Source organism: Syngnathus acus, chromosome 13 (assembly GCF_901709675.1).
Source record: "Syngnathus acus chromosome 13, fSynAcu1.2, whole genome shotgun sequence".
Classification (NCBI taxonomy): Eukaryota; Metazoa; Chordata; class Actinopteri; order Syngnathiformes; family Syngnathidae; genus Syngnathus; species Syngnathus acus.
In genome coordinates, this window is record NC_051098.1 from 16,010,116 (window position 1) to 16,024,383 (window position 14,268).

At 44.2% G+C, this 14,268-nt stretch overlaps 1 protein-coding gene and 1 long non-coding RNA gene across 2 annotated transcripts in view; both read left to right on the top strand.

Annotated features, from left to right (window-relative positions):
• arhgap35a (Rho GTPase activating protein 35a) overlaps window positions 1–9,187 on the top strand; it is a 38,588-nt gene extending 29,401 nt beyond the window's left edge. The window contains exons 4-7 of the mRNA XM_037266975.1: window positions 1,551–1,628; window positions 2,883–3,014; window positions 4,446–4,551; window positions 6,060–9,187. Of these exons, the coding sequence (XP_037122870.1) occupies window positions 1,551–1,628; window positions 2,883–3,014; window positions 4,446–4,551; window positions 6,060–6,537 (794 nt within the window). The 3' untranslated portion in view covers window positions 6,538–9,187. The remainder of the gene's footprint in view (window positions 1–1,550; window positions 1,629–2,882; window positions 3,015–4,445; window positions 4,552–6,059) is intronic.
• Window positions 9,188–10,463: 1,276 nt separating this feature from the next.
• The window catches only part of LOC119132343, a 28,172-nt gene continuing 24,367 nt past the window's right edge, over window positions 10,464–14,268 (top strand). Inside the window, exons 1-2 of the long non-coding RNA XR_005099846.1 lie at window positions 10,464–11,078; window positions 14,045–14,150. This is a non-coding gene — a long non-coding RNA (uncharacterized LOC119132343). The remainder of the gene's footprint in view (window positions 11,079–14,044; window positions 14,151–14,268) is intronic.

A 14,268-nucleotide genomic window follows, 5' to 3' on the forward strand; every position in this document is an offset into this window, starting at 1 on the left:
ACGGCGCTGGCAGGAAATTACGATCCAGTGCTGACACGGTGTTTGTCGCCTTAGCGGCAGCTGATAATCAGCGAGCATTGTGAAGCTGACCCCGAGTTCTCCGTTTCGACCCGCATCCTTAGCCTTTTGTGTAAAAATACCTACCGGCTGATGTGTCTCCTTTTATCCAGTGTGATCTGTAAAAATAGCTGTCGGTGCTTTTTTTTTTCTTTATTGGGGCCATGTTGTTGTGTTCTTCAGAATAACTGTAGCACTATTTGTGTTATTGGGGACTTTTTACACATGTGGGAGTGTCAAATAAATCCACGGCAAGTATCTACCATCAGCTTTGACTTTTTGCTCAGCGCCCGCATCTTGCCTTCGGATGTGATACGGGGCGTGAGAGCCTCGCGGTGACACAAAAGGGCAGCACCCGCCGACCCGCTGGTCGCCATGGTGAGCCATGAAATCGGCCTCCGGGGCGGCGACGGCTTGTTTGGAATTTGCGCTGATGCAGGATCAGCTGCAGCGTCGTCCCGCTGTGACATGTGGCGGGGGCGCGAGCGGTTAACCTGCCGGCGCTTTAGTGCCACTGAGTTCACGTGCTTGCTAATTGGCATTTCTTCATGTACTAAGCAACAACGGCGAGGGGTAAGTCATTTATTATCCATCCAACGTAACTTTTCGGCGGTTAAACTCCGTTTTGAGGAACGTGCGATCTTCACGCAAGGTCTGTGATTCAACCCTTCCAGGGTGGCGCTGTTATTTTGGCTAGTTCACGTAAGCTCGGCAGTTAGCTCAACTGAAATGAGGTCATTCCAAAAGGAGGCGTGTGTTCAAAGTTGTTTGCCGGCCGCATTTCGCCGAGGTATTGACCACGATCCAATTGAAAGCGGAATCTTATTGACGTCGACTACTTTTGATTTGCACAATTGCGAGACTTGTCTTGGTCGTGTCTGCAGTTAGATTCTTTCATCATCCCACCGCACATCCATCCTCACAGCTTCACACTCGGCCTTGGCTGTTTCCTGCTCCCCTCCTCCCAATCCTTCGCCGTCCTGTTTTCTTCTTGTCTGCTTTTGAAAAGCTTTTGTGGATAATTGATTGGGAGACGGAGGTGGTCGATGCGGCACGCTTTGACTGAAAGCACTCTTCTCTGCCTCACCCTTCTTTACCTCTCTTTCTACCTCGCCTTCTTCGATCGCTCTTTTTCTCGATCAAAAGTTTGAATGGACAATTTTAGAGATGACGGGTGGATCTTTTTATTTTTTTATTTTGAAATAAAAGCTGTTAGAATTATGAATCACAACTCTAAATGTGCTCTTGATGTACTGCACAATAGCCGGATTATTGTCATTGAAGGCTGATTGATTGATTGATTTAACCAAGATACATACCTTCAAGTTTAGTTTGTTTTTTATTCTTTTTTTGTTATTCATCCATCAATTTTTTTGGGGTTGTATTCTTCCTGGGCTCCACAACTCTGTTTCCATAGAAGCTAACGTAACGAGAAGCGTCGCAAGTTATGGAATATTGCAGGCCGCTAAAGCTGCATTTGGTCTTTTCACCAGGCTTGAGCACCGAGGGCATCTACAGGGTCAGCGGGAACAAGGCGGAGATGGAGAGCATGCAGCGCCAGTTTGAACAAGGTACGTATCCCTCCACTGTTGTTCAGGCAAACATCCGCTTCAACATCCCAGAAGTTTTCCCGGCCCAATCTTCAGTCAATCCTTTTTTTTTTCTAAAGTTAATAACACAAGGGAATAGTCGATGTAAATAGTGGCTGTCTCGTTGGTTTTCTACTTGTACTCGTTTTGCATGCGTGTGCCCATGCATGTATCTTCTAAGGTTAGGGCAGTTCATTATCTCCAGATTGCTTTGTTTAATGAAGCATATCATGGGTAAGATGGATAGCGGACTAAGATGGCGGCAGAATGCAAGCGCATAGACATGTAAATGAGGTCGAATCCCACTCGGGGAATCAGACTTGAAGCACTTTTGCATAATTCAGACAGTTGTTATGATTGACACTTTGTCAGCGAGTTATTCATTCAACAGCGTGTCTTTGGAGACTGGGAGCTGTTGCTAATATTTGGATTGCCTAGTTGAACTAAATGAGTTCCTAATGCTTCCCAAAAATGATGCAATAAAGTTTGACAGGCCAAAAATAAACATCAAAGATGTTCATTTTTTTATTCATAATTGGGCTCCGTCCGGTATGTTTGGATTCAAAAGGCCAAACCAAACCAAATACTTGCAAGTACCATCTGAGCACATTTCGAGTAAAAACATTCAAGTTGCATGACCTACAATACAAAGAAACATTTGGTTATTTTTGTTTGTATTATGTCTGATTCCATTTTTGACGTGTAATGATTCATCGATTAATTGATTACAAATTTGACATATTTTGATAAATTAATCATTTAAAGACTTTGCTTAACTTACAATTGTCCCAATCATTGCAATTTTAGCCTCTCAAAAGTAAATATTCTCCATTTTTTTCTTCATCTTTATCAAAGCAGAATGCTTATTATTATTTGTGTTGAATCCAATTAAGACATCTACTAACGTTTTAGCACCCTTGCTATTTGTTAGCTTGTCTTTGGCCTTTTCCATGATGTGTTAGCATTAAGCTAGTAGACTTTAAGGCAAAGTAATGTGGCTCTTGCACAATTACCTTTGTTATAGGTTTAACTTGACAATACATTTCAACTGAAATTGGGAAAAAAAGAAAAAGTGCTACTTGTTGCTAGCTTGACAAAAAAGTGCTAATTGCCACTTGTTGTGGAGTTGAGTTGTCATCACACGGCTCTCGTATCAACATTTAGGTTCACATTCTGAATATTACAAAGCAAAGTGCTTCATGTATCATTAAAACGGTAATGCCTCCTCTTTATCAGATCACAACTTGGACCTGGTGGAGAAAGACTTCACCATCAACACAGTAGCCGGCGCCATGAAGGCCTACTTCTCCGAGCTTCCTGAACCTCTGGTACCTTACAACATGCAGGTCGAGCTGGTGGAAGCTTTCAGTAAGTCACTAAGAAAGTAATATAGGCTGGTGGGGGAGGAGGAGGAGGGCTTCTTTAAATCCAGAGTGTATTGGATTTTCCTTGAAATCCCTTTTGCATTTCTTAAAGCTAACAAGCACAACTCTCACAAGGCAAGTCCATTCATGGGGAGAATTGGATTTAGCCCTCAGTGCGAGCTGTGCCGAACAGGATGGAGGCCAGACTATTTTACCATGGGCGATGGCGTAAACGTGGCGATGAAGTCCTCTATGAAGTTGAGATAAACGAGGTCGCTCTGCTCTTTTTTTGTCACCCTACTTCCACTCAGGAATAAAGATTTAAGGCGGAGCTTCCACTCGCGTCGTGCCAGATATTTAGCCCAAGGCCGCGTCGCGCTGTCACCTTGCTTGGCTCACACATACCCTCAGATATGCGCGTGTGTGTTTTTCATTTTTTAACGGCCCCGGCGAGACCCCTCAGCCGTGACAGGGACCTGATAAGGCTCCTGCAGGCGCTACCACAATAGAAGGACTGAACGCTTGGGGAAAAAGAAAATAAGTGCTGTCTGAAAGCTTCCTTTGGTAGACGATTGCCAACTAATACGGTGCTTTTCACAATCCCGCTTCTTGGTGGATTTATATTGCTTTGTATGGTTTGCCTTTGAGTAAATGAAGACAACAGCAAAAAAAAAAAAAAGGCCTGGACAACCATCACTATTTTTGCACTCCCGTTTCCCTTCATGTATGTTTGTCAGCATTTTTTTGGAAGAATTTTTGGATCCTTTTTCGACCCCACAATGCAGTCAATCCGCATTTCCAAGCGGCGAATGCTTGACAAGAATTGCCAGCAACAAATAGAAACAAATCAAGTGTGAGCTCGTAAAATGTACGAAATCACACTTTGGTCACAGTTTGCCGTAGGGAGCCCGAGTCGGCCGGCGCATTGCCGTTCCACCTTAAATGTGGTTTTGATCCGCCGTGACCTTAAGATGGAATGAGAAAGTCCAATTCTCTGCGTGTAGATCATGTGTGCGGCGCGGATGAGAACATCTGCTGCTTTGTCCGCCCCGCTCGCATATACAATCCACACGGGATCGACTGCTACATGGGTGATGTCAGCTTTTCTGACTCACTCCTCACTGCCATCAGTCTTAACACACCCTAAGTGTGTGTGCGTGTGTGTGCGTGTGCATGCTCTAGAAATCTCCAGTGTGGTATTCTTGTGTGTGGTCATTGTGTCACACTTTGGCATCCGTTTTTCATCATATGCACCGACCGCTGTTGGGAGGAATGACTTATTATTTTCAGAGTCAAATTGCTTTCATTTTCCCATTGCGGTGCCTTCATCTTTGCACGGCTCCCTCGCTTCATGACATTGTATTTATTGTCTCTTCTCTTGGACGCTTTCTCTGCTTCTAAGCTAATCTCACCTTATTTTCTCTTCACCATTCAGAGATCAACGATAGGGAGCAGCGCTTCCAGACGATGAAGGACATTCTCCGCCGCTTCCCGCGGGAGAATTATGAGGTCTTCAAATATGTTATCAAACACTTGAACAAGTGAGTGTCGAGGCCGACCGGAGATGTCCTTTGATGGCGGTGATGACTACACCTCTTTTTATGGGGTCTACTCAGCTCGCCCCTGGATGTATTGAGTACGAGTGGCAAAGGTGGCACACTGATTGATGCCTTGATGTAAAAATAGTGGCATCATAATACCCAAATTCTATAAAAATGATAAAAATATAATTTTTTCTGAAAAAAAAAATCTATAATGTCAATATCAACTGAAACAAAAACCTAGCAAAAACCTAAAACATCTGTGAATGCAGTGGACTCATACAAAACATGGAAGTTTAAATTATTCAAATTTAATTTAAAGTCTTTTTTAATATTTCACGAGTATATAAATTAAATAATTACTTATACAGTGCCTTTTATTACCTTCGTACCCTGTTATACTGTAATATCTCCGCTGTGCTGTTTAGAAACGGAATTAGCATGTTAGCATGCTAATTGAGTGCATTTCATTTATTGTCAAAGATAAACTACATGCTTGTTTACAGGCATGTGTTATAATTTAATGAGTAGATGTAGCTTTGTCGTTGGAGAAAACCCACTTTGTGTTGGAGTTGAATTGATTTCAAGATTTCTGATTATTCCGATTTCCATTAGCCTCTGTATAGAGTTTTGATTCACTGTTAGCATTAAGCTAGCTGACTTTCATTCGTCAAAATGATCAGGATTACTTGAACATATTGTGTATTCGACTTTTAGATCCTTTCGTAAAGCAATATAATTGGGCTCAGGGTAGACGTTGAAGCATTTCCGTTGTCAAAAACTGTGAAAAGAACGATACGACAGAGCGCAGTCTTATCTGCTTCTTGTTTAGTTTGTCAGTATGCAGCCTTACTGCCTTTTGTCATGTTCATCTTATTTAGTGAATCCGTTGGTGGCTGTCAAGCCAGATAAGACTTTTATGTTCAAAATTGGGCTGCGGAGCGCCGGACTGGAGTCATTAGACAGATTTGTCAGGAACATATTTGTGGTCCACATGCATACGCAACTGAGTGTGGTGGGGATTCACAATTAGCTACAGAGGACGCAGTTGCTGTGACTGCTCACATAAGAATGACATGCAATCCGACTGGCGTCATTATTCGCAGTCCTTACCAGAAGTATCCTGTGATGTTTTGATGGCCAGGGCTATTAGCATTAGCGCATTGCACTTTAATCATTAGCAGATGTTTTGCAAGGGGCTATTGTGTTTTATTTATTTTTTTCAAGTTTCATGGTAGGCATGGGCATTTGTGTCATGCACTACCATTTGGCATGACTGCTTACAGTAACGTGACCATTTTCTGTATGTCGATGGCGAAGGTACTGAAGAAGAAGAAGAAGGGGGGCTTTTTCAGTTGGTTCCGTTCAATCAAGAGTCCGCAGAGCTAAATAAGACAGAAATAAAGTGAAATTGGATCATTTCCCACAGCACACCTTGCTAATCTCTCACGGCACAATGAACACCGTGGTTGGTCATGACGACTAAATTGAATGACTGCGCTCCTCAGGGTGAGCCAGCACAGCAAGCTGAACCTGATGACCAGCGAGAACCTGTCCATCTGCTTCTGGCCCACGCTGATGAGGCCCGACTTCACCACAATGGACGCACTGACCGCCACGCGCACCTACCAGACAATCATCGAGAGCTTCATCCACCAGTGCGCGTACTTCTTCTACAACCAACCGCTGGCTGACGGCCTGCCGGGCTCGCCCACCTCCGCGCTCCCCTACGGCGGGGGCTCCTCGGCGTACTCGTGCATGGCCGGCGGCTACTCCTCCTCGCCGGCGCCGTCCCCCCCGACCCCTTACGTCCTCCCGGCCACGCCTCCCGTCATCCCGCACTACGGCCCTCCCATCCACCACCATCACCACCACCACCAGTCTCCGCCCCATTCCCCGCCGCCCACCCCCCAATTGCCCCTCCCCGCCCTGCTGCCGCCCTCCCTGCACCCCCATCACCCACCTACGGAACAACACACGCTGTGAACCGCCAAGGGATCAAGGGAACCTTAAAAAAAGAGATTGCAAACACCTCGGAAAGAGATTTGAACAAACCAACGGAAGGAGGAGTAACAGGAAGTGGGGAAGAGGACATTGAGGGATCTGCAGTATGAACAGGGAGTTGCTTGGGAGAGGCCATGTGACCCTCCCCTGAGCTTGTATAGAGAGGCCTAGACTAGCCACTTGAATATTCCCTCTCAGTGTCACTTCAACTGGGAACAACAAGGCGATGAAGAGTGACGCCTTGTCAGAACCTTTTAGACCATGTCACACAGGAGGAACGTCAAAGGAAAACACACCATTAGCAGCCCCTCCACCCATTTTTTTTTTTCATCCCCCCCCCCACACTCAAATTCTCATCGCTACACGTGCAAGCCAGTTTCACTCAAGGCTATTTGCCAAGCACCGTCGTGAAAGAGAAAACTAAAACTCAACCAACCGGATCGGCAGATTGGGGCAAAGGATCATGGCTGCGCTCATGCCTTTGGCATTCAGTCTACTGTATGCTGCATTACGAAGTTACCCATAAAGTTTTTTTTTTTTTTGCGGGCCCACACCTCAAGTCACCACCCCTATCTGTTGCCAATCAGTCAATGTGTGTGTGTGTGCGTGTGTCTTTTTGCCTGCTGTGTGTGCGTGTGTTTCATTGATGCAGTTTTCAAAGTAAGGACCTCCCTTGTTCAAAAAGCACTTTTCTGAGCACTTTCAAGGCACATTTTTTAAATATATATCAATATATATATATAGCTGTGACTTCACTCTCACTCTCTCTTCTGGGAGCACACCACTGACATCCAGAGGAGCAACTGGGGTATTGCAGCCACTACATGGGCGTTGCGCCACTCTTTCACTGCTGTTTTATTTTCATTTTATTTTTATGAAAGCTTTCTGCGTTTCACAACTCTTTTTGAGCCAAGGCACATATTTTGCATTTGGAAAAAACATCTCACCGCGCACCAAATAGTGGACTGTAATTGAGATTAACACCTAATAGCTGTGGGGTGCAGTACACGTGGCTAAATGTTTTTTTTTTTCTTGTTTCATGTGAAATGACAAGCAAGCTGCTGCTCTTACCCACAAAGCATGGCCACTACACTGGAGGTAAAAAGTAAATAAATACATAAAAATGCCAGAATACACTTCTAACAGCACAAGACTAAGGTTGCAAGCATTCTAGAAAAAAAAAATGGTATTACTGCTTGGACAACGTACACAATATGACACGACTAACATTTTCAATTTAGGAGAAAAAAGTGATGCTTTCTCATAATAGTAAACTTATCTGGTTTGGAAAAAAAACAACTGTTACAACTGTATTCTCTTAAAATTACAGAATGAGATGATAAATAATACCGAAAAAATGGAGGGTCTTATAAAATGATGACACTATTCTGGTTATCATACAGGAAATGTATTCTGGTCATTTTTACAAGTATTCTTTTTATTTTGGCCCTTCATGTATGTACCACTGCATATTTTGCCACACTGCCCCTACTGGCGCTACTCTGCAACTACACCGTTTTTTTTCTCCCCATGAGTAGCTCTGGTTGTTTTTTTTTTTAGAGACACGAACAAACAGTCCATTCATCCATCCGCACGACCGGAACGGGGCATCCCGAATTCCCTTCCGCGGCCTTCTGTTACCGTAGAAACCGGCGAGACGGGGGCCCGGAGGATCCATAATCCCAACCGCTTTTGAAGTGCGTTTTTGTGTAGTTGTTAGGCAGATGCTCACCAAGGTCACCTGAATGGTCCTCACAGGCCGGAAAGCCTTTTAAACAATCACTGAACTCTTACAGGCGCTTTTATCACATGACACTACCTATTTAGCCCCTTTTTCTGTGTGTGAGTTTCGATGTGCGCTGAAATTCGGTGTGTGTGTGTATGTTGGATGAGCTGTCTGCGGCAGACATCCAGACAGCATCGTGATCCAAACAAAGGTGACGGTGAGGAATGTAGCTCCCCTCGTGCTCACTGCCCCCGCCGGGTAAGCCTGTTTGCTCATTCACATTATTAGGAACAAGAGAAGTGGGATGATTACTTGGGAGAGAGTGTGTGTGTGTGTGTGAGTCTGAAACATGCGTTGAAATGATTGAGGCAGCCAAAGACTGGACAAAAAAGGTGACAATTGAATATTGAATCAAATGTGAGGTGTTTTTTTTTACCCCCCAAACAATGGTGACAGATGTCTAAGTTAAAATGAGAACAAGAAAAAAAAAGTATAGGGAAAGGGGTTCTTTATGGTATGTTGGGGTGGGCCGAGGTCTTATACGTTGCCCTTTACTCGGTGGTGACATAAAAAAAATCTTTTTGTTTATAGTAAATAAAAATGCTTTTTTTTTTCTTTTATTTGTTTGTTTTGATGCCCACTATAGTGCATGAATTCTTCCCGGATAAGGAAGTGGAGGGCTTCACCACTCGGACTATTTAAGAGATGATGAAATAAAATATTATGAACTGTTTTGGGGGTGGGGCCATAATGGGAAAAAAAAACATGTAATGAAGTTCTGTAAACTGAAAAGATAACACGTCAATTTGCTGACTTTGGTCATTTGTCTCGATGGGAATGATGTATACAGCAAGGCCTTATGTGATCTGTATCATAGTTAATAAATGAAATCTTGTACAAAGGTGACTTTGTGGCTCGTGTAAATGCAAAACAAATCCATTTTTTTGTATGTAAGGTAGTTGTACTCTTATTTCTACCAGTGTAGGTTAGACTAATACAATTACAACTGTTTTGTAATACCAAGAGAGAAAACAAGTAAAGTGACGCTGCCATAAGAAGAGTTGGGAATTGCCTTTAAATGCCACAAGATGGCAGCAAAGCTTTTCTATTACACATTTAGATTGATTTAGTTTCGTCAACGTAAAGGATCAACCCCTTGCACATGGCATGTACACAATTATGAGCCCATGTTACATGCATACATTCATCAGTTAAATTCAACTTTAAATGAGGCTCACCTAGCTTGACATTACACATGGGCAAACCAAATCATTCAACTTCCATTTTGATTGAAAATCTACTATTTTTCCAACAATTAGTTCACTGATTGCCTGATAACTGGCTTTATTGTTAACAAGCAGATGTTCATCTGGAAAGGGTGACCCCCCCTCGTCCCTGACTACCAGTTTAGGGTGACATGAGGACTCTCGGTTCCCCATGTGGACGATGTCAAGGCCTGGCTGCCATTTGGCGCTGCCCTCATCTGCCCTTTTCATTGAGTCACAGCAAAGGAAATCCATGCGTGTGACCTTTGTGCTGTCTATCTCTCTCTCTCTCCCGCTCCCTCTCTCTCTCCATCCTGGCATGTGAAAAGGTCAGGCAAGGATACACACAGGACACACGACCCTTCAACTTTAACCTTTAAGGTGGTGCAATGGACAGACAGGAATGTGCAGTCTTCAACTGGGGTCAATACAATCATTCTCAGGAATTAGGTGTTACATACATACTGGGAATTTGATTCAGTACAGCTACAGCCAACAACTGTCAAAAGAAACCTACCACGGCAAAGACAATTGGAAAAAAAAATCTAAAAGAAAAAGTGTATTTTAAAAATTCAAAATTGACATTGAAATAAAATTTTAATTTATCGTGAAAATTAAAATGTAATGGGTGTATGTATTTTGCAGTGAGAACTAATACATTGCAATATTTTATAGGATACATTGTTAAAATGATGAGGACCATTTATGTATGACTAGATTAAATATGTTTTATTTAAAATGCATAAAACGTTTTTGGCACGTGTTTACATTTTTAAATCCACTACAATCGTATTTTGCATGTAAATACTGCACTGCATTTTCATGCTGTGGTGTCATGTAAATCTCATCCACTAGGGGTCTCCCTCGTCCCACACGACCAAAACTCTTGCTGTTTTGGGGGCCACCATTGTCTTGTACCTGCTCGCTCGCTCGCTGGTTTGTCTTCCAGGCGACGGCTGCAAACACAAGCTCATTGATCGGCTCAAAGATGCGGAAGTGAGTCGCTCGTTCGGCGAGGCATCGAGATGAAAGACGACGAGGCCTTTGCTGCTCCTCCACTAATAGTCTCGACCAACTTCAAAAGTCAAAGACAAGATAAGTTGCAGTTCTCGCACTCATTTCAGTCCAAGCGCAAATCAACGATTGCACTCACAAGAATCCTTAACCCAAGGTTAAAACAAAAACACCTAACATTTCAGCAAACAATATAAAACCAATAAAACACCGAGTGCCGGAGTAGAATAGAAAGAAATCAAACAAGCTTGCAACTCTCGGTGAGGGAGCACCAAGGAGAAAAAAAGGATTTTTAAAAGTGATTTCAAAACTGCAAGGGTGGGGCTTGGTTCCACAAATTGGGAGCCATTAACGCAATCCCGTATTTTCTCTTATTTTGTGAACTAACTACCAAAAAATCACACCTAACGCAAAATGTGTTTTTCAGATTAGACAACCCGATTTTTGTCAGCCTCTTCCTGAATCAAGTCTTCACCTGTGCACCAAGACGACAGAACAGTTCATGCATGTCAAGCAAGGTGGGAGCTCTCAAAACGATCATGATAGATTAGGCATCTTGATATCGTTTTAAGTGAACGATTTAAGACTAAATGGAAGAAAAGTTATTTTGTTGACCCTGGAAATCTCGGGGCCTCGGGCAGCTTCTTCGTCTGCCAAATTGTTAGTCTCGCCCTGTGCACACCGAAACCTCTACGGTAGATTTTACCATTTGAAAAATTGCATTGTACTACATTGCGCACCCCATTTGATTTCGACTAATTGCTCAGCCCTACTTCACCCCACCGGGCTTAAATAAGAAGCGTTGCGAAGGAAGGAAGGCGACACGCTGATCCACCATGACGAGTCGAGGCACGTAGCCGCGCTCAAGCGTGTCTTTGTGCGGCTCGGCCGGCCGGCCGGCCGGCGCAGCTGCGCCGCCTATTGAATTGTGATGCGGGCCGGGCATCTACAGGTGGAAATGCTCTTATCAATACGGCCTGTCCGAGCCTGACCGCCGGCCGATCCGTCTCATTGATGATTTCGGGTGCCCCCCCTCCTTCTTCCTCCACCCCGCGGGAGCGCCATTGATTCACGTCTGGGCCATAGTGGTGCTATTTCCATATTGATAACTGGATGGATGACGACGCTTCGGGAACAAGCTGCTGCTATTGAGCTGCTTCGCTTGATGGGTTTATGCCCGCTGCTCATAATAGCTCTTCTTCTAGAACATTTATTTATGCAAATGCGCGACAATAATGGGGATTAATCAGTGACTTCATGTCTGCTTTTTATTGATACACGAGTAAATAATTGTAAAATGGCACCTCACGCACACCTGTATAAAATCCTCAGGGAAAGAGACCGAGCCGCAATGGAATTTTCATAAATAATTGTTGCTTTCCGAAACGGTGATTAGCATTTCCTTTATGAAACACTTAGCTAGCCTTTCAAATCTTCCAACATTGCAGTACCCGCTCCTGGTTTTTAATTCGGTGGGAATCCGCCGCTAGCTCCGACCAACGTAGCGGTTAGTGCTACAACGGTTAGCGTCTCAGTGTTTGCCCCAAATTGCGGGCTGGCTCCACGCCATGATAACGTGACTTCCCGCTCGTGGACAAGTTTAGCGATGTCACGAAGCAAACGTTAGATTTGTGATTGGATGAGCGACTCATAAACTGGAAGTGGATCAAGTGAGCTTGTTTTGATACTTGTGGCTGAGTCCAAATATTGACTGTAATTATGACCTCACTCCGGTAGCAAAGGTTTGCTTCGACTTGGAAATTGCCGTTACTTTGCCGCCGTAATGGCGCTCGCTCATAAAACAAGGACCCCCCTCCAGTTTCGCCTCAGACTGCGCTGCATTATTGATAGAAAGCAAGGACATGGAGGACACGGCAATAGCGGCTGCTCATATGAGTCAGTTACACATTGTAGCTGTTCTCAGTCGACAGCAGAGAATCCAACCCCCAAAAATTTCAAAGGCTGTCTATTAAATACTTGCCGCTGAAAACGAACCATCCATTTTTTATCGCGCTTGTCCTCATTAAGGTCAGCGCCGGAGCCAATCCCGACTGATTTAAGCGAAAAGTTTGGTCGGGTAAACAAATTAGCTTTGTGACAGCATCATTGATGAGTGTAAATGTTCGTTAAAGAGGTGACAAGTAAGCGTCTTAGATGGCAAAATTGAGGGTGTGACTTGGATGAGCCGACACAAAGCTCCCCCCAAAAAGAGGAAATGACCTTTTTGTTCTCGGCACAGAAGCAAAGGCAGAATGATATTAACATTTAAATCAGGTCGCTCAGTAAAATGTGCCACAAGGTTGCATGACAATCAGCATCGTTTGTCAGTCAAGAGTTTCCCGATCGATACTTTGATAAAAGCGCCCGGATATAACCTGCAAGTGTCCTGCCTTGTTTAGGCGTGCGGCAATGTTTTATTTGTATTTTTTGCCCCGTGATATCCGGACTATCTCTTTATTTGAAAGTGGTTCGTCAGTCCCCTTTGTTGGCTCAAGCGCACTCGCCGCATAATGCGCAACAACTCCGCCGAGAGCTCGGAGTTGTGAACCCAATTTTGAAGACATCCTAATTTAAAGGACAAGGAGACAACAGCAGGATTCGGCGGGCCGTGAGGAAAAAAAAGACCCCCCCCCCCCCCCCTTGTGCTTGTTGGGTCACTGCTTTGAGACAGGCACATGGGCTGGAGGTCAACGTGACGCGGATCAGGGGCGCCGACATATACGCGGGCTGATTACCTCCCCTCAAGTGGAAAAAAAAATGCAAATAATAAATGTATGAGCAACGTGCTTGTTTTTGTGCTTGATTAATTATGCCGTTTAATTCCACATCCACCATGCTGCTCCTCCATATAATTTCCCAGTGGTCTCGGCTGTTTCTTCTCTCACTCTCTGTTCCTTCCCTCCCTCCCTCCTCATGGCAAAATGAATCATGGATCCGACCATGTGTACCCGTGGGAGCGCCGTGAGCCGGCGCGCGGGCTGACCGATCGTGGGCATCGGCGATGGAAGGAGTCTTCCTGTTTGGATAAAGCGTGTAACGCTCGTGCCCATTTGAATTGCTGCGTGATAGACTTTACTTTGCATCAATACTAATCACGTGTTTATAACATCTGTAAGTAGTACAGAAATCTAAACATTGAATTATACAAGCTCTCTAAATCATTAATCAATCATCAAAATATCATATTTATCAAATCGTTTGATAATCGATTAATAATCGAGTCGTCGTTGCACCTCTTCTTTTTTCCTCAATTAAACGATTGATGCATTAGAAGATGAGCAAAAGTCTATTCCAATCTTTGAGGAGTACAGAAATCTAAAAATGAAATTATATAAGCTCGCTAAATGATGAATCAATGATCAAGATATCATATTTATCAAATTGATTAATAGTCATCTTTGCACCTCTTTTCTTTCCCAATTAAATGATGGATGCATTAGAAGATAAGCAAAAGTCTAATACCCCTCCATGTTGTGTTCAACAGCTCCCCCTGTCGGTGGTGTGTTTTTAACGTGAGGCCCGATGGGACCCTGACGGCGCTCCTCTTCCCATCCCGGCCGACCTCCTCCTCAGCCTCCTGACAGTTCCAGGTTAGCCCTCTCTTCACTTTCCCCCTTGGCCCTCTTCTTCTCTGCCCTCCCGCTTTCCTCTCCGAACCTCCCGTGGGGCTCCCCGTAGAGAGCGCCTCTCAGATCCAGAGCCCCCCGC